This window comes from Drosophila navojoa, chromosome 3 (assembly GCF_054131105.1).
Source record: "Drosophila navojoa isolate 15081-1374.11 chromosome 3, UAZ_NAV_1.0, whole genome shotgun sequence".
Lineage (NCBI taxonomy): Eukaryota > Metazoa > Arthropoda > Insecta > Diptera > Drosophilidae > Drosophila > Drosophila navojoa.
Window position 1 is genome coordinate 20,026,859 of NC_142891.1, and position 22,681 is coordinate 20,049,539.

General features: G+C 48.8%; 8 protein-coding genes across 10 annotated transcripts; 3 read left to right on the top strand and 5 right to left on the bottom strand.

Moving 5' to 3' along the window:
* Window positions 1-65: 65 nt before the first annotated feature.
* On the bottom strand, window positions 66-5,494 carry rempA (intraflagellar transport protein rempA). Its single transcript, XM_089257441.1, has 5 exons — window positions 5,327-5,494; window positions 4,954-5,210; window positions 4,303-4,898; window positions 779-4,248; window positions 66-682 (listed from the first exon to the last, which is right to left on the bottom strand). Exons 2-5 carry the CDS (start codon window positions 5,098-5,100, stop codon window positions 339-341), a joined length of 4,557 nt encoding a protein of 1,518 aa, XP_089113567.1. The 5' UTR covers window positions 5,101-5,210; window positions 5,327-5,494; the 3' UTR covers window positions 66-338.
* Window positions 5,495-5,871: 377 nt separating this feature from the next.
* Tspo (Translocator protein) lies at window positions 5,872-6,770 on the top strand. Of its 2 annotated transcripts, XM_030382694.2 has the most exons (3): window positions 5,872-6,322; window positions 6,387-6,558; window positions 6,650-6,770. In XM_030382694.2, the coding sequence occupies exons 1-3, from the start codon at window positions 5,987-5,989 to the stop codon at window positions 6,670-6,672; spliced, it is 531 nt and encodes a 176-aa protein (XP_030238554.1). In that variant the 5' UTR covers window positions 5,872-5,986; the 3' UTR covers window positions 6,673-6,770. The 2 variants fall into 2 exon arrangements, with proteins under 2 accessions (XP_030238554.1, XP_030238553.1); XM_030382693.2 differs by having other exon boundaries at window positions 5,873-6,322; window positions 6,387-6,770.
* uncNacbeta (uncharacterized nascent polypeptide-associated complex beta subunit) lies at window positions 6,620-9,438 on the bottom strand. Its single transcript, XM_089258030.1, has one exon. The coding sequence runs from the start codon at window positions 9,436-9,438 to the stop codon at window positions 6,787-6,789; it is 2,652 nt and encodes an 883-aa protein (XP_089114156.1). The 3' UTR covers window positions 6,620-6,786.
* Window positions 9,439-10,496: 1,058 nt separating this feature from the next.
* On the bottom strand, window positions 10,497-11,744 carry Mis12 (kinetochore protein mis12). The gene is made up of 3 exons (XM_030382695.2): window positions 11,570-11,744; window positions 11,220-11,512; window positions 10,497-11,162 (listed from the first exon to the last, which is right to left on the bottom strand). Exons 1-3 carry the CDS (start codon window positions 11,637-11,639, stop codon window positions 10,986-10,988), a joined length of 540 nt encoding a protein of 179 aa, XP_030238555.1. The 5' UTR covers window positions 11,640-11,744; the 3' UTR covers window positions 10,497-10,985.
* Window positions 11,745-11,921: 177 nt separating this feature from the next.
* On the top strand, window positions 11,922-16,041 carry LOC108649477 (uncharacterized). The gene is made up of 2 exons (XM_018098446.3): window positions 11,922-14,317; window positions 14,389-16,041. Exon 1 carries the CDS (start codon window positions 12,149-12,151, stop codon window positions 14,219-14,221), a length of 2,073 nt encoding a protein of 690 aa, XP_017953935.2. The 5' UTR covers window positions 11,922-12,148; the 3' UTR covers window positions 14,222-14,317; window positions 14,389-16,041.
* Window positions 14,247-15,975, bottom strand: Nle (notchless protein homolog 1). 2 transcript variants are annotated; one of them, XM_030382678.2, is made up of 4 exons: window positions 15,000-15,975; window positions 14,594-14,944; window positions 14,406-14,532; window positions 14,247-14,335 (listed from the first exon to the last, which is right to left on the bottom strand). In XM_030382678.2, the coding sequence occupies exons 1-4, from the start codon at window positions 15,973-15,975 to the stop codon at window positions 14,323-14,325; spliced, it is 1,467 nt and encodes a 488-aa protein (XP_030238538.1). In that variant the 3' UTR covers window positions 14,247-14,322. The 2 variants fall into 2 exon arrangements, with proteins under 2 accessions (XP_030238538.1, XP_089114157.1); XM_089258031.1 differs by having other exon boundaries at window positions 14,247-14,317; window positions 14,389-14,532.
* Window positions 16,042-16,280: 239 nt separating the features above from the next.
* Window positions 16,281-20,725, top strand: Sf3b1 (splicing factor 3b subunit 1). Its single transcript, XM_030382658.2, has 3 exons — window positions 16,281-16,439; window positions 16,597-17,279; window positions 17,342-20,725. Exons 1-3 carry the CDS (start codon window positions 16,412-16,414, stop codon window positions 20,627-20,629), a joined length of 3,999 nt encoding a protein of 1,332 aa, XP_030238518.1. The 5' UTR covers window positions 16,281-16,411; the 3' UTR covers window positions 20,630-20,725.
* On the bottom strand, window positions 20,708-22,537 carry Ipk2 (Inositol phosphate kinase 2). Its single transcript, XM_030382688.2, has one exon. It carries the CDS (start codon window positions 22,399-22,401, stop codon window positions 21,376-21,378), a length of 1,026 nt encoding a protein of 341 aa, XP_030238548.1. The 5' UTR covers window positions 22,402-22,537; the 3' UTR covers window positions 20,708-21,375.
* Window positions 22,538-22,681: the final 144 nt, after the last annotated feature.

Below are 22,681 nucleotides of genomic sequence, written 5' to 3' on the forward strand. Positions count from 1 at the left end.
TAGCAAAATTAAAGAAATTATGTACATGTCTAGATAGCGAAATCTCAATAAACTTTGTAAGTGCCAGCCTATCGAATATACATATAGTAGAATATCATAGTATATCTATAAACTTTTTAAGAAAAGTCCCGTTTTTCATGTATTTTTTTTAGCCTCATTCAATAGTAATTAAAGTACAATATACTACGGGATATTACGAATTAAACCTATTTGCTGATAATGTTGGGCTCGTCGTACGATAGGCTATTCATAGACTGTTGAAACTTATAGATTATCGTGGTTTCCTATCATTACTCATAGCAAACCATGAATAGTGGCTAACTATGAGCGTAGCTAGTTCAGTGTAGCTCTTCTCTGATTTCTTCGTCATCGGCCTCGTCATCGCTGTTTGTGCTCGTCGTATTGGTCGTTGTCATTGAGATCGTGGTGGCTGCCGTTGCAGTTGTCGAGCCGGTCACTTGACGACCCGAATTCCAGATGAGCTCAAAATCTAAATCACATTCCTTGGCCACTCGCTGCACCAGGGCTCTATCCACCAAGCCAGAGGCGCTCCACGAGCTGTCCTTGACGGCCAATTCCTTAAGGGCTCGCCCAGCCTCGGGATACTGTTTCGCATAGACCAAGGCGCGCACCAGCATCGCCAATATGTGGGAGTGTCGGATGGGCGGTTGCTCGGGCTTGACTGGCAACAGAAAAGAAAAGAAAGCCATAAATAACTAAACAACATTCATTGAGTGATATATATATTTGATTCTATAAGCCCTCTGGATAAACTTACTCAACATGCTGCGACATGCTCCAATTACGGATTGATTGTCGCCTGCACGCAGCGCCTGCTGCATCTCCAGAATGGTCTTGACGTCTGCAATAGTGCGCTGAAGATTGTTGTAGGCGTGCTGGGCATGGCTAAGCTTCTCCAGACACTTGGATGCCTCCTGCATGGCTGTCAGCGCTTTTTCATAGTCCTGATACTCCTCGATCTCGATCTGTGCGCATATGGCATAGAAATTGGCCAGCGAATCGTATGCCTGCGCCTTGCCATAGAAGCTTATGATGTGCTTCAGGATGTTGCCATCGCTCTGCCAGTCGAGAGCCTGCAGATAGTTGGCGGCCATGATGTAGATTTCCCGCTGGCGTGACATGGTCGCAAAGAAGATGATCTTGTCGGTGTTGCCGGACTTGAGCAGGGATTTCATGGCGCGCACCTTGTCGCCGGCCTGTGTGAACTTCTTGGTGGCGCTGTGATAGTCTCCCTGCTGCTGCAGCAGCTCGCCCAGCTTTATAAGGATGCCGGTGCGTGTCTCCTCGTCAAAGTCACCTTTGCCGGGAGTCAGCATATCCGCCAGCTCCTCTGTGACCGGAACACCCTTCTCTACGCAAATGTTCAAGGCACGCTCCAGATGCTTTGTCTTGGCCAGCAATTGTACCGCCTTCTGGTATTGCTCGATGCTGGCGAAGAAGTCCGCACAGCGATTGATCAACTCTGCATCCGATTCGGCGCTCAGCTCTGTGGCTATAATCTCCAAAATCTCCGGCTGCTGCGACTCGAACGCCATTTCCAGCGCCTTGTGGAGCATGCCCGCTCGATGGTAGAGCTCAACGGCATACTTGAAATTTCCGCACTCCTCAAAGTAGGCCGCTGCGATGGCCTTGTCTCTGCTGCGCGATGAACTGGCCACCGTCCACAGCTCCTCCTGGAAGTCGTTCTCCTTGCAGATGCGTATGGCATTGCTGAAGGTCTGTGCCCGAGTATAAAACATGATGGCTTCCTGGAATTTACCCACATTCTCGTAGTGCCTGCCCAGATGATAGCAAGCGGCACGATCACCCGACTGCCTGGCAATAGCATCCGCCTTAGAGATCTTGCCCAGATAGCAGAGTATCTTCACCTGCGAGAACCAATCCTCGGCCTTGCTGTAGACAGCCAAAGCGGCATCCATGTCGCCAGAGCTCTCCACATACTGGCCCCACCACCTGAGCATCTTGGGATCTGTGGTGGTCTGTATATAACGCTGCATGGCCATGGGGTTTTCCAGCAGTAGCTGCGTTATATTCTGCACAGGATTCTGAGTCTTTTCGTAGTACTCCAAGGCGCCCTTGATGTCGCCTCGTTCGCGTAGAGCCTGAGCCTTCTGGTAATACGTATGCTTTAGATGTATGCGATCCTCCACCTCGGCCACTTGAAGCGCCTCATCCAGCTGGCCAGTAGACTGCAGCAGCTTGTTGAGCAGATCGTAACGCTTGCAGCGTTTGTATAGTTCCTTAGCCTCTTCGATCATGCCCAGCTCAATGGCCAGGACGGCTACTTTAGCCTCCAGCTCGAGATCATCGTCCTCCATGGCCTGGCGCAAGGCGCGCACAGACCGGGCCTGCTCCAAGTGACCCATGCACACCTTGGCCACGTCCAGACGATTTGTGTGCACGCACATCTTAGCCAAATTAGTCCAGATGACCTTGGACTGTATGGAGCGTACGCATCGAAAGGCCAAATCCATTTGACCCTCGGCCACGTGCAAACTAAAGTTGAGCACCTGCCTCCGGGTGTTGGCATCGCAATGCTGCAAGTCGACGAAATCCTTCAACGGCTGCTCCTGCACTGCATTCACCTGGAGAAAGACTACGCTGGGCACGCACAGATTAAGCAGCTGAGCGCCAGCACTCATCGCCTGCGTTTCGAGCACATTCAGCTTGCATTCGTTCTTCTCCGAGTAGAACATGACCAGCACCTGTGACTCCACATAGTGGCTGGGCGTTGGCTGCTGCCGGCTGGGCTTTTGGGCTTGCATCACCATCGACTTGATCTCGACAGCCAGCAGGCGAGGCTCTTCCGTGTCCCAGAAGAGTCGCACGGCAAGACTAGACTTGCTGCTGGCATCTGACTCAAGCTTGACCAGATCGTGCTCGAAGAGATTATTGCGCTCAAAGTCCCAGCAGTAGATGGCAGCGCAGGGAGTAAAGCTGCTGTTGGCAATCACTAGGGCCAGGTGACTGCCCAAGCTGTTACATTTGACCAAGATGAACTCGCCGAAGTCATCGAAGATCTCGTGTCCCGACTTGCTAGGAAACAACAGCTTCGGGTCATGCCGGGTTACATCGTATGCCTTGACATAGCCATTCATCGTGAATACGGACAGGTAGCAGCCCGTCAGATCCATGCCAATGATTTTTCCCTCTATATCGTTGCCTAGTATTCGGTGGAGCACGACGCCTCCCACGGAATAGACAACTATATCGCTGGAGCTGAGGCAAAAGATGTTTTGGTTGTGCAGACACAAGTTCAGACACTCGGCGACAAAGGTTTGCATCAATCTCACATTCAATGCCGGCGAGCTCTTCACTGATGCCGTAGAAGCCGCACCGGATGCTTCCAAAATCTCATCGAATTCATCCAGGCTCTTCTCAATTTTCTGCAGACTGTAAGAGGATATGGAGCGTCCATTGCTCACGACCAAGCTGAGCTCATTCAGAGCCAGCGCAGTTACCGCAAAGTCCACCTCGACCGTACATTGGCGTCCGCTGTAGTGCGTCAACTGGATACACTTCGCCGAGTTCTGCACTGCCCACAGGCTGCGCGTATGGCAGGCCAGCAGAGGTTGCTCCTTGAGCATGAAGACACTCGATAAGCAGTTGACTAGGATGCACGGCTTGGCCAGCTCATTGTAGCCCCAGATGCAGCTCTTGATGGCACCTTGACGGGACAGCGAGGAAATACTGCCCATTTGCCAAGCATCCTCTGGGGCGCTCACAAAGCAGCTAACTGTGCGCTTCCAAGTATACAGATTTCCCAGATTGGTTGCCGCGCAGAGGGTCTGATTGGTGTTGCTGTAAGCGAGGCACGTGAAGATCTCATTGGAGTTTAGCTGCGCATACTTGGACATTTTGCGTGGCAGATTATTATTGCTGTTGCTCTCCACGCTGTTCTCATGACTGAAGAACGCATTGTTGTTTGAGGAGGAGGTGGCCGTCAGTCCGTTGTTTAAGCTAGGCAGCGATGATCCAACGCTCTGCACACTGGAGCTGGGTAGATCCATTTTAAGTAGGTAATTATCACTGCGCTCAATGTCCCAGATGCGCACGGATAAATCGCCCGTGATTATGGCCAAGCTGTTGCCCGCCCAAGCGATGGCCCCATGCTTGCCCGTGCCCCGACCACTCAGCTTTACGCGATCCAGCTCCGTCAATATGCCCGTGGACTCGACCAGGTATAGCATGATGGTCAAGTCATCCAGCAGGCAAATGACTGCATCCCTTAAAGAAAAGGAAACGTATTAAACCAAGGCAGCGACTCATACTCTCACATACTTCTTGGGATGCCAGAGCATTTGCATGATGCATGGCTGATGCTGTCCGCCCTTCAGCACTTCGCTGCAGCTCCCGCCTTGATTGATGTAGTAGGCCACGCCACCCTGCGTGCACGCATAGAAGCAGTGATTGTCCCGCACGCCCGAGTGTCCACGCGCAGCTGTGCGTGGTCGCCAATTGGTGAGCGTGTCCAGCGCATTCTCATCGCCTGCTACAGCTGCCTTGGCTAGACTCGCCATCTCCTCGCGCACCTCGCTCTCAACCGTGCGGCGGAAGCAGATCAAAAGCAGGACCTCGCGTAGGTCGTGCGAGAACATGGTGAGGAATTGATATTGGCCATCGCAACGCCAGCCTGTGACTAGGCCCATTGCATCCGCAGTTACCATGCGACCGCCCTGCTCGCTGAATTCCAGCAACACAATGGCCGCCTTGTGTGGCCCACTGACGCTGGCGAATTCTCGATGACCGGCAAACCAGACGTGTATGTCACCATGCTCCCAGCCGGTGGCCAGCAACGCCTTCTCCGGATGCCAGCACATAGCAGTTGCTTGTGAGGTGGCGTGGACTGGATAAGTGACATCCCTTTGTGGTTCACCCTGGAAAATATGTTAATCCATATTTCTACATTCATTCCAATTCACTGGCACTTACAGTATCTGCAAATATGGTTACACTGCCTCCACGCTCCTGGCTGTACGAGGCAACCGCGAAGAGCGGCTCATTGGGATGCCAGCTACTGATGGTGCTTACTGCATCCGAGTCCAGGAACTCGATTTTTGTATCAAAATAGAGCGTCATCTTTTATATTTGCTTTTTGGTATCCTTTCCACTTGCCGTTGTTGGCCCAACAAGCCGCTGGCCACAACAGACAACGGTTGCCATGACTGCTCCTTCGTGTTGCTACAGCCCTGGATAAATTATATTGCAATTAGTATAAAAATAGTAATTGTTGAAATACTTGAAAAACAACTACATATATATACATATGTATATACATATATAATGCAATCAGTAAACTAATTACATCTTCTCAATCAGATTTACGCTTGATAGCCCCTATGTAATTCTACGCACATGATCGCTTAAAAACAAATTACATTGTTCAACAAAATCAAGCAAGAAATAAATAAATGTTACCTCAAATATGAATACATACAATATTTTACTAGTATGAATATATTAATTTAATGTATTGTTATAAAGTAAAAATAGTTTGAATAGTGATAGCTTATATGTATATCTATATAAGCAGAATAGGTTTATTATTTATTCTTGTTTTATGCTATTTTAATCTACTATTCACAAAGCATTGCAATATGATCACAGTTAAATAAATATAAATACAAAATTATATCGATATGCCAACCCATATAATTTCATCACAAATTATATTATAATATTTTGCTGAACAGTGTAACAGTGCAAAGGTCCATTATTTGCGATCACACTTATTCACACATGCAAGCACAATGTGCGAGTATACAGCTATAAAATGCACACACACTATCGCATACGCATGTTGGATATACATACATACATACCTATGTTTCTATGTGTGTATATTTGTTTGTACATATGAAATCACCGGCAAGTTATTCATTTTTCCATTGCGACGCATTAGTTAGCTAGAAACAAGCAGTTACAATTGAGTGGAGTGCAGCATTGGAAGAGCAACATTCGAAAAATGGCTGAAGAAAACACAACTAAAACTGCATTGAGAATTGCGGGTGCGGTCCTCTTGCCAAATTTAGGAGGCATGATTAATGGCCCATTGACGCGCAATCATTTGAAGACCTGGTATGCCAACCTAAACTTTCCATCATTCAGGCCGCCAAACTGGGTGTTTGCTCCCGTTTGGACATCGCTGTACGCGGGCATGGGCTATGCTTCTTACCTGGTGTGGCGCGACGGCGGCGGCTTCAGCGGTGATGCCCAGTTGCCCCTGATCGCCTATGGCGCACAGCTAGCGCTGAACTGGGCGTGGACTCCGATATTCTTTGGCAAGCATAGCATCAAGGGCGTAAGTGGAAGCTTTGTAGTTGACTTAATGTTATATTTCTTATCTATTCAATGCCCACCCATAGGGGCTTATTGACATTGTTGCGCTTACGGCAACGGCAGGCGCATGTGGGCTGCTCTTCTATCGCATCAATCAGACGGCCGGTCTTTTGTTTTTGCCATACATGGCCTGGCTAGGATTTGCCACTACATTGAACTATGCCATGTGGAAGCTTAATCCGGAGCAGCCCAATCAAGGTGAGCAAGCTGCTCCGTCGCGCAAGCAGCAATAATTGCTGATTTATACAGGTCATAAGGCTTTTGTTTTAAAATGTTTATTTTTCGATAGAAAATGTAATCGTCACAAAATAAAATCGCATCGGCATTATCGATAAATTGCAGAGTTGCATATGGGGCACACTGTCCATCATTCTGCTTCTTCATCCTCGCCGAACGTTCATTTTTGAAAATGCACTGAAATCATATTTAATTGGCGCCACCGCCGGGAGCTGCAGTGGGGGTCGTTGGTGTGCCTGCCTTAGGGGAGGCCGTCTTGGGCGAAGCACCCGCTTTAGGCGATGGCGACGCCTTGGGCGAGGCCTGCGAATTGGGCGTGTTTGCTGGCGTCTTCGGTTTGCCATCGTTCTGTCCACCAGCCTTTTGCTGTTGTTGAGGATTCATTTTAGTACCAGCTGGTTGCTGTTTTGGTGGCGAAGCCTTGTGTCCCTTTCCCTGCTGCTGTTGCTGTTGCTGGGTATTTGTAGGTTTTGGACCACTTGGTTTAGAAGCTTGAGTTTCAGGTTTGGGTGCAACCGCAGGCTTGGCTTGCTGTGGTTGCTTCTGCTGTTGTGGTTTGTTGCCACCCGAGTTCGATTGCGATTGCTTTTGACCTTGTGGTTGGGTTTGGCCAGGCTTGAGCTGCTGTTGTTGTTGCTGCTTTGGCTTTTGAGCTGCGTCCTGCTTTTTATTGTTAGGTGCAGCTGCCTGTTTTTGTGCAGATGCTACTGTTGGAGTGGCTGTGGGAGCAGGTGTTGTTGCTGGAGTAGCTGGAGCTACTGTCGGAGCAACTGTTGCTGGTGGAGTAGCTGGAACTACTGTCGGAGCAGCTGTTGCTGGTGGAGTAGCTGGAGCTACTGTCGGAGCAGCTGTTGCTGGTGGAGTAGCTGGAGCTACTGTCGGAGCAGCTGTTGTTGGTGGAGTAGCTGGAGCTACTGTCGGAGCAGCTGCTGCTGGTGGAGTAGCTGGAGCTGCTGGGGGAGCAGCTGTAACTGGTGGAGTAGCTAGGGTTGCTGTAGGACCAGCAGTTGTTGGTGGAGTAGCTGGAGCTGCTGTCGCAGAGGGAGTAGTTGGAACTACTGCTGGTTTCTGTCCAGGTGCTACGGTAGAAGCAATCGTTGTTGGTGGAGTTGCTGAAGCTGCTGTTACAGGGGGAGTAGTTGCAGCTGCTACTGATTTTTGTTCAGGTGCAACAGTCGTTGCAACTGTGGCTGGCGCAGCAAGAGGCGCTGCAACTGCTGTTGGTGCTGCTACTGGAGCTAGAGGTGCTGCAATTGGAGCTTGAGTCGGAGCTGCTAATGGTGCTACTATTGGTGTTGGAGTTGACGTCGAAGGTGCTAATGGTGCTCCTTGTGGAGCTGAAGCTGCTGTAGGTTGAGCTGCAGCTGGAGGTGCCGTTGCTGATGGCTGCACTGCTAATGGAGCAGCATTAACTGGACCTACTGGAGCTGGTGGAGGAGTGACTTCTGCAGCTGCTGCAGGTGGAGTTGCTGGGGGCGTCACTTGGTTTGCCGGCGGAGGCGTCACTTGCTTGGCTTGTTTTTGAGCCTGTGCTGGAGCTGCCCCCTTCTTACTCTCTGATTTCTTCTCCTGCCCTGCTTTGGCTGCAGCTGGCTGCACTGGAGCTTTAGTCTCAGCTGGCGGCGTAATCTGCTTTGCAGGTGGCGGTGTCACTTGCTTAGGTGTTGCCTGCTTAGGCGCAGCAGCTTGTTGTGGGCTGACTTCTTTGGGCTCCGGTGCAGCAGCTGCTTTCGGCTTCTGCTTGATGTCGTCTACCTTTACCTCAGTGTTTGATGGAGCTGGTGCTGTCTTCTGCTCAACTGACTGCTCCGCTTTTTTCTCTTCCACGGGCTTCGGCGGCTCAGCGGCTACAATCTGCGCCAATGTTTGCATAGCTGGCGGTGTATTGGCTTTGGCAGCTGGAGCAGCAGCAGGTGTAGCAGCTGGAGCTGGCTGTGACGCTGAACCGGGCTGGATCTTAGGTTCCACAGTTTTAGATTGGTCTGCCTTAGCATCGGGAGTCGATTTCTTTGCTTCCACCTTTTGATTATCCACAGCAATGGCTGCTGGCTTGACCTCCACCTTGGCTGCATCCAACTGATCCTTTTGCTTATTGTTCTGCGGCTCATCCTTCTTTATTGATGACTCCTGTTTCTTTGGCTGGCCTTTCTTATTGTCCTGTTTATCCTTGGGCTTTTCATTCGTATTGTTGGGCTTCTGTTGTGGTTGCTGCGGCTGCTGCTTCTGTTGCTGCTGCTGCTGCTGCTTCTTGCGCTCCTGTTTGCTGGGCTGCTGTGATTGCTTGTTGTCCGCTTGCTTGTTCGACTTCTTTGCATCCTGGGGCTTCTCTGTGGCAGGCTTTTGCTGCTGTTCCTTACCAACAGCTGCTGCCTCCTGCTTGGCCACCTCATCGAAGTCGCCCACCAAGTCGGGCACATCATCGTCATCGTCGGCCGCCTGAGCTGCTGCTGTGCCGCTCTCAGTGGACTTTTGATTGTTGGACATGGAGTTGGCGTACATCCGCAGCTGCACAACCGTCTCCTGGCCGAGCTGTGGCAGAATCTCTGGCAGCATTTCGACAATTTTCTTCGTTTCGCCGTGACCCGTGACGGCAAAGGTGTTCGCTGAGAGCGAGGCCTGAGCCTTGGGATTGTTGAAATGTATGACCGTGAGGTCATCCTTGATGATGTTGACCTCCTCAATGCCGGGTATGGTGCTCACCGAGAGCTTCTTCAAGGAGCTCTGCAGCTTCTTGTCATCGGTGGCCGCCGTCTGGTGCATGACCTTCTTTTTGCGACGGGGCGTGCCCTTGCCACCGATGCGCACCTGCGCCTGCAGCCTTTTCAGCTTCTCCACATTCATAGCGAGTCTCTAAAGTATATCCATATATGTATTAAAATATTACATAAAATTATCAAGCGATTACCTCAGATATATGTATCTATTCAGTTTTTGATCTGGTCCTCCGATGTGCAACTCCACATACGCAAGAGCCAAATGCGAATAAATGCAGCCGGGGCAAACCGATCCACAGCATAGAACGACCGACCGGCCGACCAGCGCCCAAAGCCCCCAAAGCAGCGCTGCTTTTATTAATAACGCAACTCGGCGAATCTTTCGCCTGCTTTATTTTTGTGGCACTTTTTGCATTTTTGTTTTTGCACGCAAAACAATAAAAATAAAATGCGAAAGCGAAAAGCGAAATACAAAAATGTCGCCCGACACTATAAATAGCCCAGATTCTCTGCCATGGCAGGCGGCAGCCGTTGCTACCAGTTGTTTAGTTTAGCCTGCCCATTTCTCTGCAGCTAGCCGTGTGGCAAAAACCAAACCAAACTAAAGTAAAGTAAAAGCAATGCAAAAAACCTCAGTTTGCAGCATCCTCAACGGCTGTTGAACTATTGCTGACGCACTGGACACGCAGACGCATCCGAGGCAGTGCGTCAAAAATAGACGAACTACAATCAACACACACATGCACACTGGTCAAACTTTCAATCTACGAGAATGAATACATAGGCATAGGCATATATATGATATATATATACATACATATACATATGTATATAGGAAATGCGTGTATTCAATTAAATTCACATATAGCTAAAAAAAAACAAGAACGAAAATTGATATACGTAATATCGAATGGATGAATACACTAGTAGACTTATGAATGATAGACAGAGATTTGGGATTTCATATATGATCTATCTATATAATAAACTATTGCGGTATATAAGATATTGGTCTATTTATAGTAGAGCTTATATTAACAAATGTTAAGTACATTTCGAAATCCCAAATAGTTTTCATACAATATTCAATTTCCTTGTTCCTATGACAATTTTATGATGTATCTAGCCAAGCAATGCCTCTTGAACGTACTAAAAGGCATACAAATCTGAGTGAAACAAGACAAATTTAAATTTGAGAGAATACTTGTTTAACAGAATGAAAATGAAATAAAATAAATGTACAGTACATACAGTATTCAGTGGATTCCTAGTTCAACGTATATTTACATAATTTGTTAAAGATATTTTAAATATAAAGAAAGGCATACGAACTTAATGACCCCGTTTCTTTGAGAATTATAGTTTTGTTTTGAAAATAGAGTACAGTAAAAGCTCGAAAAACAGACTAGTTATGATATTAGAATGCTAAGAATGTTCAATAATGATTTCAACAATTGGGATGATTTGTGTATTGGCAAAGAATATTTTTGTCTACCTAAAATGTACTTACATACATAGAAATATTGTTAGGTTACAGGTATAGACTTATTTGATTTCATAAATGAGACTAAGAACCTATACTGTATAACTATGGACACATCTCATATCCCTAAATAAAGTATTCCTCTTCTGCTTAAGCAAAAAATACTTAATGATTAGAAAGAATGATACAACCTACAAGTGTTTATGATCTTTAGCCACACGCATTGCGAATTCGTATATCTTTTTGATGTCGGAGTTCGCACAAGCAGCATAAATTTGCTTATGCATCTCCAGTTCCTGTTGCACGAGCGGTTCTATGTCTTTGTACTTATCCTCTTCTGCCTTCAGCTCAGCCAGCATAGCCAAATTCTGGAAATGCTTAAGTAATATTAGTACAAAGATTACCAGAAACTAAATGACAACAACCTGACGATAACGCAGCTTCAGCTCTTTGACCTGTGCAGCCTTTGCCTCTTCCTCTTCACTGGTGAACCGCTGTTCCAGCTCAAAGTCTTTGATCTGCAGCACATGCGGGGGTACTTCAAAATAAACTTTATCCATCTCACGCAGGCTATCAAGCTTTGACTGACAGGCTTGCATCATTAAGCTGATGACAGCATCCTTACTTTGGTCCAGTAAGGCCGTTGTTGCTGGTGTTTCAATTTTCTGTATCGTCGTCTTTACAGCTCGGCCGATGAGCGCTAGAACTAGACTGTCCCCTAAGAAAAAATATCAAACTGTTTAGATACTTGTTTTCATTATTAAGTACCACCTACTTTCAGCAGCTATCTGTTCTGGCGTGAAGTTAAAAAACTCCAAGTTGTATGTGCTCTGATTGAAATCCATTGCTAATGTTTTTTGTATTATTGTATTCAATACAAAAACGTAAACAAAATGGCGCTTAAATTGCGCGTATTAAATACAAGCCGATAAATCGAATGCAATGATATTCAGATAGCTATCGATACATTATTTGAGAATAGTTTTGGCCAGTGTGATTGAGAGTCGTTAAATTTTTAATATTTAAGACTGTTTTATTTTATTGGTACTGTTCAAAAGCATAAACACATTATTTGAGTATTCGTTTTGTGTCCAAAATTTTTTAAGTTCTCTCATCTTATTATTATTTATTATTATTTGCGAAATTACTTTAAAAATACCAAATTTAATACCAGTTTTAAGTGCTGTACAGTGCATAAGCAACAAATGCCCGCCAGTTAGATCCACTTGTTGTGATAACCACATGTAATTCATATAGGAGCTAACTATATTTATTGCTTGTCAAGAGCAGCATGAGTGCAAAGTCAGCATAATTATAATAATAATTCGCCATAAAGATTAGTTGATTGCTATCAATGCGTCGATGCTCCTCCCGCGTTTTTCGTGCGCTCACCCGCACATTTTCCACTAAACAACAAATTGTTGTGCATCCAGACGTGAGGCATGCCTTGGCCCAGAAGCAGCCTGTCGTGGCGTTGGAGTCGACAATTATAACGCATGGCATGCCAATGCCTGAGAATGTGGAAACTGCCCTACTTGTAGAGCAGGATGTACGTAAGAATGGCGCTGTCCCGGCTACCATTGGCATCATTGACGGATGCATCACGGTGGGATTAACGCAAAAGGAACTTATGGAGCTGGCGCGAAAGCCCCGCGAGCAAGTTATCAAATGCTCTCGCCGTGATCTGCCCTACGTAGTGAAAATGGGTCAGAGTGGTGGCACCACTGTGGCGGCTACCATGATTGTGGCTCATCGCGTTGGCATTCCCATCTTTGCCACCGGTGGTATAGGAGGAGTGCATCGTGAGGGTCATATTACGTTGGACGTTTCCGCCGATCTCGTCGAGCTGGGACGTACGCCGGTGGCTGTGATTTGCAGCGGCGTCAAGTCCATATTGGATATACCGCGTACGCTCGAGTATTTGGAGACGCAGGGCGTCTGCGTGGCTACCTATGCAAGTGAAGGTGGCGTCTTTCCCGATTTCTACACGCGGGACAGTGGATGCAAGGTTCCCTATAACCTGCCCACTGCGGAGCATGCTGCTCAACTGCTGCGTGCCTGGCAACAGCTCAATCTACAGTCCGGCGTACTCATAGGAGTGCCCATTCCAGTGGAGCATGCTGCCGACAAGTCGGCCATAGATGGGGCCATCAAGCAAGCCAATGCCGAAGCTTTAGCTCAAGGCATTACAGGAAAGGATGTAACACCTTTTCTGCTGGCGCACATCGCCCGGCTGACCAAAGGACGTAGCCTGCAGGCGAACATAGCGCTGATTCGGAATAATGCATCAGTGGCCGCACAAATCGCCTGCGAATTGGCGAAAGAACGAGGTTCCACTACGGGTCGAAAGAGTTCCACTAAGAAGCCTTTGGTGGTGGGTGCTTCGATACTCGATTTGTCCTTCAAGATTACTGAGAAGCGAAACTTGCATTTGGATGGCGCCACGTACTCGGGTGTGGCCAAGCAGGCAGCTGGCGGCGTTGGACGCAACATAGCCGAGGGCATCTATAAGCTGTATGGAGATGTTAATCTCATCTCGGCTGTGGGCAGCGATCAGTTGGGACAAATACTGCGTCAGCTGATGCCACAGACTCTGCAACATGGCCTCATTGTGGATGAGAGCCATTCCACATCCCTCTGTTCGGTGGTGTTTGACCAGTCAGGCGACTGCAAGCTCATCCTGGGTGATATGGAGGTGCACAACAGCATCACGCCGCAGTTACTGAAGGAGCGATCTGACCTTTTTCGAGATGCGCCGCTCATTGTGATGGATAGCAACATTTCTGAGCAGGCGATGACCTGCACGTTGGAGCTAGCTGAGCGCTTCCAAGTGCCCATTTTCTTCGAGCCCACTGACATGTTCATTGCCGGCAAGCCGTTCAAGCTGCGTCCAGAGCTCACGCGGCACATTCGACTGACCAAGCCCAATATGCACGAGCTCAAGACCATTGTGGAGACCATCACGGGGCAGTCTGTCAACTGGGAGCCCAATACGAAAGTGGAACGCTCAGAGCTTTTGGCGCAGGCCAAACAGCTGCTCCACCAAATCGAATCCCACTTCAACTGTATCATTGCCACTCTGGGGGCGCATGGTGTGCTGCTCAGCATTCGCTCCGATGCCGCACACGATACGAGCAAGCTACTCTCACTCTCGCCCAGCTGTGAGCACATCACGCACTTCTATGCGGCACCAAAACTGAGCAACATAGTCAATGTCTCCGGCGCCGGCGACAGTTTCTGTGCGGGCTTTATCACAGCGCTGCTCAGGTCGCACAGCTTGGACGAGTGCGTGGCAGCGGGATTTGTGTCTGCCGAGCGAGCTCTACTCTCGGAGTCGGCGGTTCCGTCCACCTATTTCCAGAACGAACTGGCATTCGAGAACAGCCTGCGGGACGCTTTGCAAACGCTGCAACGGCACAGGCTCTAAACTAGACTGACAGGCGGAACGCGAGGAGTTGAACTCGGGGTTCTAATTTTATTGTTTAAATACATGTATAAGATTATATCGATGCTCCATGGGAAAGTGCGTCAATGGGCCCATCTGCAAGAATGGCAATAAATGTGATTAATTTTGACTTGAATATAAATGCATAGATCTTTTTTAGACTTACAACTTGATCACCTTGTCCTTTCCGCCAGAGGCGACACGCGAGCCATCGGGCGCCCAATCTACGCCAAAAACTTCGTCCGCATGGCCGGGCAGCTCCTGTGCCAGCTTTTTGCTCTGCACGCTCCAAACTATAGTGTTTAAATAGAAATTATATATCTAGTCGAACAGTTATATAAGCAACAGGTTTACCCTTCAGCGTAGAGTCCTTGCTGCCGGACACAATCAGACGCGAATCCGCCGACCAGGCCAGCGTGTAGACAGCCTGCACATGGCCACGGAATGTGGCTATAAACTGGCCATCGTGGGCGCGCCATAGACGCACGGATTTGTCGAAGGACGCGGAGGCGATCAGTTTGACATCCGGCGAATATTTGACATCGTTCACAACATTCTGGTGGCCAGTCATGCGTTCCACGCACTTGTTCTGATTGTTGCGCCACAAGTATAAGGTGTTGTCGTCGGAGCAGGAGACTAGCGACTCTACATCATCCGGGCAAACAGCTTGGTAGCGCTTTAAAGCAGCTGCACGTAGCTCCTCAGCTGGAAATGGATTTGGTTTAATACGGCAATTCGAGAGATACGCAGAATCACTCACCATCCTGCTTGATCTGTGCCATTTGGCGATCCTTGACCGGCTGAAAGGGTCCAGTGCGCAGAACGTAGTCCGTGCTCAGCGCAATGTTGTTCACCCAATGCGCATGGCCAGTGAAGGTGCGGCAGAGCACGCCATCATCGGCACGCCACATCTTGATGGTGCGATCCTTGGACGAGGTATAGATTAAGCCAGCGCCGCCCCAGCGGACGGCTGTCACTGCGTTCGTGTGCCCCGCAATGTTGAGCAGACACTGTCCCAGCTTGGTGTCCCAGATGCGGCAATCTCCATCGCTACTTACCGAGGCAAGTTTGCGGCATTCAGGATTCTGATGATAGGGCTCCCAGCTTAGGCAATTAATGTGCTTCTTGTGTCCGCTGAGTGTGCGGCCCACCTGTTGACCTGTCTCTGGATCCCAAATAATAATTTTTCCTGCCTTACAGGCGCTCGCCAGACGCTTGCCATCCGGAGCCCAGGCGACGCACAACACCCACTGCTTATGGCCACTGCAGGTGTAGTGCGGTGTCTCTGTATTGAGATCCCATAGGCGCACTGTTGTGTCGCCACTGCCACTGGCCAAGTGTGCTCCGTTGGGGCTAAAGTGCAGCGACACTATCGCCTCGGCATGGCCTGGCATAGAGCTGGTGCAACGCGTCACAGGCCGAACCTTGAAAACTGCCTGTGGCTGATAGACTATATCGATCACATTTTCTGTGTCCACTGTGCTTAGGTCTAGTGTCTCCTCCAGTGACTTCTTGATCTCATCGTCGCCGACAAAGAACAGATAAGGCGTCGCCTCCTCATTCTTGAGCAATGCATTGCAGATGAGCCCCAGTTGCTGTGTTGTGATGCCTGATGGCAGATCTATGGGCGGACCCGCTTCTTCGCCTGTGTCGGATATGAGGCGTGCTTGCAGTGTGTGTGGCGTGGATAACATCTGTTCGGTTTGATCTCCCATTTTCTGCTTTTTTGCCAACATTTTGCGAAGTGGAATGTCGAAGCAGCGCGAGCGAATCAAAACAACAAAATCAAAACACGTGCGCTACTAGACTGTTGGACTTAACAGAAGACAAAAGTGTTAATAACAGTGGGAACAGTTTGGCCAACAAAACGATTTGCATTATTAAGAAGGCATAGTGCATGAGGCATTCTAAGCTTAAGAAGTGTAAATAAATTATGATTTCTTTTAAAATATATATCAACGAAAAAGTTTTTGTCACATATAATTTTGTATATTATCGCTCCAGTTTTAACAGTGCTATGCGAGTCAAGCAATAACACTGATATCGAGCATCGACGGTTGGAACCCAATTAGGTGCTGTATAACGTGTTTTGTATGTTGGTATTTTACAGCACTGTCGCATAATTTTCATGTACGCGTTTTTCATACGTTTGTTGCCTAAAAATTGAATAAAATGGAAAATATTCCGCGTACTCATGAAGGTAAGTGAATATTAAATGCAATTAAGGGGCGCAACAACTCAGACTAACATGTTTTGCTTGTAGCGTGTTTAAAAACAGACAAAGCATACGTGCGGCGCCCGAGTTGTTTCCGCTATACCGAGAAAATCAATTTTATTATATTAAAATCGTATTACAGATATTGAGGCGCAAATATCGGATATACAGGCCAAGAAGACTGAGCTGGCTAAGAGCAATGCAGCAGCCGCCGGTGTTGGTTTGCTGGACAGTGGTGGCTTCTTTGACACCGACTTGTACGACGATGAGGCGGCTGTTGGAAAGGGGGCCAAAGGGCGCTATGAGGGTTACAATACGTCGATAGCGGCCAATGATGAGGATGGCGACGAGGATGAGGAGGACGATGGCTTCCCAGTGCCGCAGAAGCGCACCACATACACGGCACCCACGTCCGTATTGAAGGATGTGACCCAGGGCAAGGAGGACGTTGACCCAATGGCTGAGCACCGGCGACCGACCATAGCAGATCGCGAGGATGAGTACAGACAAAAGCGGCGACGCATCATCATTTCGCCCGATCGTGCCGATCCCTTTGCTGATGGCGGTAAAACGCCCGATGTGGGATCTCGCACCTATACAGACATTATGCGTGAGCAGATGCTAAAGGGCGAGGAGTCTGAGCTGCGGCGTCGCATCATGGAGAAGTCTAAGGAAGGTACACTGGTTAAGTCCTCAAATGGAGAGTCTGTAACAAAAGAAGGTGGACGCAAGCGAGGACGGTGGGATCAGACGGTCAGTGACAGTTTCATTCCCGCTAAAGTGGCAGCCACGCCCAGCAGCGCTGCAACGCCAACCTGGGAAGACGTGAGTAAACATAAATTAACCGTGAAACTAAGCAGACAAAATAAAATATATTATTCTTGTAGAAAACACCCGGAGATCATCGGTGGGATGAGACACCTGGCCACAAGGGCAGTGAGACGCCGGGTGCTACGCCTGGACTGGGCACACGTATTTGGGATGCCACACCGGCTCATGCAATGACACCTGGTCACGAAACGCCTGGCCATGAGAAGTCGGCACGTAGAAATCGTTGGGATGAAACACCAAAGACGGAACGGGAAACGCCCGGGCACAGCGGCTGGGCAGAGACACCAAAACCGGATCGCACTGGAAGCGGCGCCGGCGAGAGCATCTCAATCGAATCCACTCCGGGGGCTTCTAAGCGACGGTCGCGTTGGGATGAGACACCCTCGAATGCCACGCCGGCAATTACACCGAGCAATGCTAGCGCAATGACTCCGAGCATGACGCCTCATGCGACGCCTGGCCATGCCACGCCCCTGATGACACCCGGTGGCAGTACGCCCGTGGGCGTAAAGGCAATGGCCATGGCTACACCTACACCAGGAGCACTAGCTGCCATGACACCGGAGCAGCTCCAAGCCTATCGCTGGGAAAAGGAAATTGATGAACGCAACAGACCCTACACTGACGAGGAGCTGGATCAAATGTTTCCGCCAGGTTACAAGATATTGCCGCCGCCGGCAGGCTACGTGCCACTGCGAACACCGGGTCGCAAGCTTATGGCCACACCCACGCCCATAGCGGGCACACCAGCTGGCTTCTTCATCCAAGTGGAGGACAAGAATGCCAAGTTTATGGACAACCAGCCGAAGGGCCAGAATCTGCCGTTCATGAAGCCCGAGGATGCCCAATATTTTGACAAGTTGCTCGTGGATGTCAACGAGGATGCTCTGTCGCCCGAAGAGCTCAAGGAGCGCAAGATTATGAAGCTTCTGCTGACCATTAAGAACGGTTCGCCGCCCATGCGTAAATCGGCTCTGCGCCAGATGACGGACAAAGCGCGTGAATTTGGCGCCGGTCCACTGTTCAATCAAATTCTGCCGCTGCTCATGTCGCCCACCCTGGAGGATCAGGAGCGGCATCTGCTAGTGAAGGTCATCGATCGCGTGCTCTACAAACTGGATGATCTGGTGCGGCCGTTCGTGCATAAGATCTTAGTGGTCATTGAACCGCTGCTAATTGACGAGGATTACTATGCGCGCATTGAGGGCAGAGAGATCATTTCGAATCTAGCCAAGGCAGCCGGTTTGGCCACCATGATCTCCACAATGCGACCGGATATTGATAACATTGATGAGTACGTGAGAAATACGACTGCGCGTGCCTTTGCCGTGGTCGCATCCGCATTGGGCATACCCTCGCTGTTGCCCTTCTTGAAGGCCGTTTGCAAGTCCAAGAAGTCCTGGCAAGCTCGTCACACGGGCATCAAGATCGTCCAACAGATTGCTATACTTATGGGCTGCGCCATATTGCCACATCTGAAGGCGCTGGTGGAGATTATCGAGCACGGATTAGTCGATGAGCAGCAAAAGGTGCGCACAATCACGGCTTTGGCCATTGCAGCGCTGGCCGAAGCAGCCACGCCCTATGGCATTGAATCCTTCGATTCGGTGCTTAAACCCTTATGGAAAGGTATTCGGACGCATCGTGGCAAGGGATTAGCCGCCTTTCTCAAGGCCATTGGTTATCTTATACCCCTAATGGATGCCGAATATGCCAACTACTACACCCGTGAGGTCATGTTGATTCTCATACGTGAGTTCCAGTCGCCCGACGAGGAGATGAAGAAGATTGTGCTGAAGGTGGTAAAGCAATGCTGTGCCACAGACGGTGTGGAGCCGCAGTACATCAAAGAGGAGATTCTACCGCACTTCTTCAAGTTCTTCTGGAATCATCGCATGGCCCTGGACAGACGCAATTATCGCCAGCTCGTGGATACTACCGTGGAAATTGCCAACAAAGTGGGCACCTCCGAGATCATAAATCGTGTTGTAGACGATCTGAAGGATGAGAATGAACAGTATCGCAAAATGGTCATGGAGACAGTGGAGAAGATTATGGGCAACCTTGGCGCGGCTGATATTGACTCCAGGCTGGAGGAGCAGTTGATCGATGGCATACTCTATGCCTTCCAGGAGCAGACCACAGAGGATGTGGTCATGTTGAATGGCTTCGGTACTATTGTTAATCAGCTGGGTAAACGCGTCAAGCCGTATTTGCCACAGATTTGCGGTACGATTCTCTGGCGTCTGAACAACAAATCCGCCAAGGTGCGTCAACAGGCGGCGGATCTCATCTCCCGCATTGCTGTGGTCATGAAGACCTGTCAGGAGGAGAAGCTGATGGGTCACTTGGGTGTGGTGCTCTACGAATACTTGGGCGAGGAGTATCCCGAAGTGTTGGGCAGCATATTGGGCGCCCTCAAGGCAATTGTGAATGTCATTGGCATGACCAAGATGACACCACCCATCAAGGATCTGCTGCCCCGCCTCACTCCCATTCTTAAGAACAGACACGAGAAGGTGCAGGAGAACTGTATCGATCTGGTCGGTCGCATTGCCGATCGTGGACCCGAGTATGTTTCAGCCCGTGAATGGATGCGCATCTGCTTTGAGCTGCTGGAGCTGCTTAAGGCACACAAGAAGGCGATTCGACGCGCCACCGTAAACACCTTTGGTTACATAGCCAAGGCGATTGGCCCACACGATGTGCTTGCCACTCTACTGAATAACCTGAAGGTCCAAGAGCGTCAGAATCGTGTCTGCACCACCGTCGCCATTGCCATTGTGGCCGAGACATGTCGCCCGTTCACTGTGCTCCCGGCCCTGATGAATGAATACCGTGTGCCGGAGCTGAATGTGCAGAACGGTGTCCTGAAATCATTATCCTTTCTGTTTGAGTACATTGGCGAGATGGGCAAGGACTATATCTATGCAGTGTGCCCGCTGCTCGAGGATGCGTTAATGGATCGCGATCTGGTACATCGCCAGACAGCCTGCTCGGCCATCAAGCACATGTCCCTGGGCGTCTATGGCTTTGGTTGCGAGGATGCGCTCACTCACTTGCTCAACTATGTGTGGCCCAACATATTCGAGACATCGCCGCATCTGGTGCAGGCCTTCATGGACGCGGTGGATGGCCTGCGCGTCTCATTAGGTTCAATTAAGATCTTGCAGTACACGTTACAGGGCCTGTTCCATCCGGCGCGGAAGGTGCGCGATGTTTACTGGAAGATCTACAATTCGCTGTACATTGGCGGGCAAGATGCGCTAATTGCGGGCTATCCTCGCATCACTAACGATCCGAAGAACCAGTATGAACGCTATGAGCTGGACTACACGCTCTAAGCAGCCCTACTCTACTCCTACCCCCTTCTCTATAACCCTTAATTTTACTGTAATTTTGATAAGATGAATACACAAATATAGCACGAATGTACAAAACGAGTATTTATTCTACATTTTTGTTTAAAGAAGCCACGTGTGAGCCGTTGCTAATGTGGACCAGAGCTGTAATATATGTATATCATTTATTACCAGGAAATACTTTTTGATTACCAGGAATTTCAAGTTGACAAACTTTAATTACCAATGTGATTTAATTACTTCCTTTTATTACACGACGCATCGTGTTTAATAACCTGCAATTACTTGCATATAATGTCAATTACTGAGCGTTCTCAATGGAATTTAATCATTGCTAAGTTTATCAAATGTATATGAGCTGTATGTAATTCACTTTATTTTTATTCTGTAGTTACTTGTGTAAATGCAGCTAAATACTAGCAATTACGTATGCCTACTGCATTGGTAATTAAAGATTAATCTACGCGTATGCAGTTATTATATAATTACTTTTCAATTACATATTTACTTCTTTGAGTAATGAGTTTTGAGTTGTGGCTTCGCTACTGAGCAGTTGGGAAGTTATTGTAATGAAATTTGATTTATCGAGTAATTTTTAGTTTACAAAAATGTCTTTTCTTTTCAACTAGTTAATTACAGCTCTGCTGTGATCTTTTGGCTTAGTGGTAATACAAATGTGTGTTTGTGTGTGTGTTGGACCCGCCGGCTGAGGAGTCTCTCTGTTATTCTTATAGGTGGAGCATCGCCTCGACTATATCGATGAGGCTCTGTAGCCCGAACATATAATTGTGATCGGGTTGTCCATCTTCGGCCGGGAAGATGTGAGCGAAATCGATGCAGCGCACGCGTATCCAGTCTTTCGATTTGGTGGGCAGGACAGGCTCTGCGGCATCCGCATGAAAGCCATTGTGCAGCGACACTTTGGAGTTGGACGTAGCCAACTTCTGTAGCTGCTCGAAGTCGTAGCAGATGAGCAGAGAGCTGGCGTAGAAGTGAAATAAACGCTGTCGTTTAAACCAGTTGCGTATGGAGCGCAGCTGGTTTAGCACCTCGTGGAGAAGTATATTGCTGGAGCTGCAGCTGGCATTGAAGAAGAGGGCCAATGCCTTCTGAAAGCCCATCACGTCCAGGCTTTTGCCATAGTCTCGACCCTTGCGAATCAGTACAGTATGTTCGGGTTGCTGTTCATCCGGGCAATAAACCTGAAAGCCGGGCAGGCATAGGCCCAGATTCTGTTTGCAAAGCGCATACTTTTGCTCCTCGATGGTGCGCTTCTGCAACGATGACAATGGATCCCAGGTGCGTCGGCCAATTTTCACATCCATGACACACGGCTTGGCCATGCCGTGTGTCAAGTCTTCTAATTTGATAAATGTGTGCTCACGCTGATTAACAACCAGTTTGAGTTGGCCATAATAGCGGGGGACGTGAGCTGCTAATGCGGCGAGCAGTGACTGATCCGTTTCGTCTTTCCCCTCACCACCTGCGCCATTCAGGTTATTGGCACCGGCGTCTGCCTCGGCTTGTGTCGCAATTGCCGCCGCCAGTGACTCATAGAAATTGAGTTCACGTACGCCGCACTCAGGTTTGCCGAGCGGCTTGAAAACGCAGCCCTCACCGGCGTCTTGAAGCAGCCCGACGGCGGCTGCATTGGTGGCCTCGAATGTGTGGCCAGCCACCTGGGTTAGCAGCTGAGAGTAGCCCATAGGTACAACTGGCGATGCTGTCACCTTTTCTTGTGCTTTTTTGGCCATGTTCCGTCTGTCTGGCACTCAAAATCAAAAGCAACAGCAACAACTGCAACAAAAACAGCGCAAAACTAGAGCAGTGTTGTGAAGTGCGCGGCTGATTATAATAGTGGTTTTCTTTTTCATACAAAACTGAAAGTTAATTAATGAATGAAAATAATTAACTTTAAGTTAATTTTAAACAATTACAAATACGTCTTTAGTTGCAGAGCAGCATCTTACTTATGGCGGCAATTTATAAAAATCAGTGCTGCGAATTCTTTGCAGCAACTTGTTGTTCACCTAT

Coding starts and splice junctions, on each gene's coding strand:
- Ipk2 (XM_030382688.2), bottom strand. CDS start 22,401: ATGGCCAAAAAAGCACAAGAAAAGGTGACAGCATCGCCAGTTGTACCT.
- rempA (XM_089257441.1), bottom strand. CDS start 5,100: ATGACGCTCTATTTTGATACAAAAATCGAGTTCCTGGACTCGGATGCA. Junction 4,249..4,302: donor ATGCTCTGGCATCCCAAGAA/GTATGTGAGAGT, acceptor CTTTTCTTTAAG/GGATGCAGTCATTTGCCTGC. Junction 683..778: donor AGCATGTCGCAGCATGTTGA/GTAAGTTTATCC, acceptor TTCTGTTGCCAG/TCAAGCCCGAGCAACCGCCC.
- Mis12 (XM_030382695.2), bottom strand. CDS start 11,639: ATGGATTTCAATCAGAGCACATACAACTTGGAGTTTTTTAACTTCACG. Junction 11,513..11,569: donor AGAACAGATAGCTGCTGAAA/GTAGGTGGTACT, acceptor ATTTTTTCTTAG/GGGACAGTCTAGTTCTAGCG. Junction 11,163..11,219: donor TGAAGCTGCGTTATCGTCAG/GTTGTTGTCATT, acceptor AAGCATTTCCAG/AATTTGGCTATGCTGGCTGA.
- Nle (XM_030382678.2), bottom strand. CDS start 15,975: ATGTTGGCAAAAAAGCAGAAAATGGGAGATCAAACCGAACAGATGTTA. Junction 14,945..14,999: donor GGCACAGATCAAGCAGGATG/GTGAGTGATTCT, acceptor ATCCATTTCCAG/CTGAGGAGCTACGTGCAGCT. Junction 14,533..14,593: donor CAAGGACTCTACGCTGAAGG/GTAAACCTGTTG, acceptor TAAACACTATAG/TTTGGAGCGTGCAGAGCAAA.
- Sf3b1 (XM_030382658.2), top strand. CDS start 16,412: ATGGAAAATATTCCGCGTACTCATGAAG. Junction 16,440..16,596: donor TATTCCGCGTACTCATGAAG/GTAAGTGAATAT, acceptor ATCGTATTACAG/ATATTGAGGCGCAAATATCG. Junction 17,280..17,341: donor CAACGCCAACCTGGGAAGAC/GTGAGTAAACAT, acceptor TTATTCTTGTAG/AAAACACCCGGAGATCATCG.
- Tspo (XM_030382693.2), top strand. CDS start 5,987: ATGGCTGAAGAAAACACAACTAAAACTGCATTGAGAATTGCGGGTGCG. Junction 6,323..6,386: donor GCAAGCATAGCATCAAGGGC/GTAAGTGGAAGC, acceptor GCCCACCCATAG/GGGCTTATTGACATTGTTGC.
- LOC108649477 (XM_018098446.3), top strand. CDS start 12,149: ATGCGTCGATGCTCCTCCCGCGTTTTTCGTGCGCTCACCCGCACATTT.
- uncNacbeta (XM_089258030.1), bottom strand. CDS start 9,438: ATGAATGTGGAGAAGCTGAAAAGGCTGCAGGCGCAGGTGCGCATCGGT.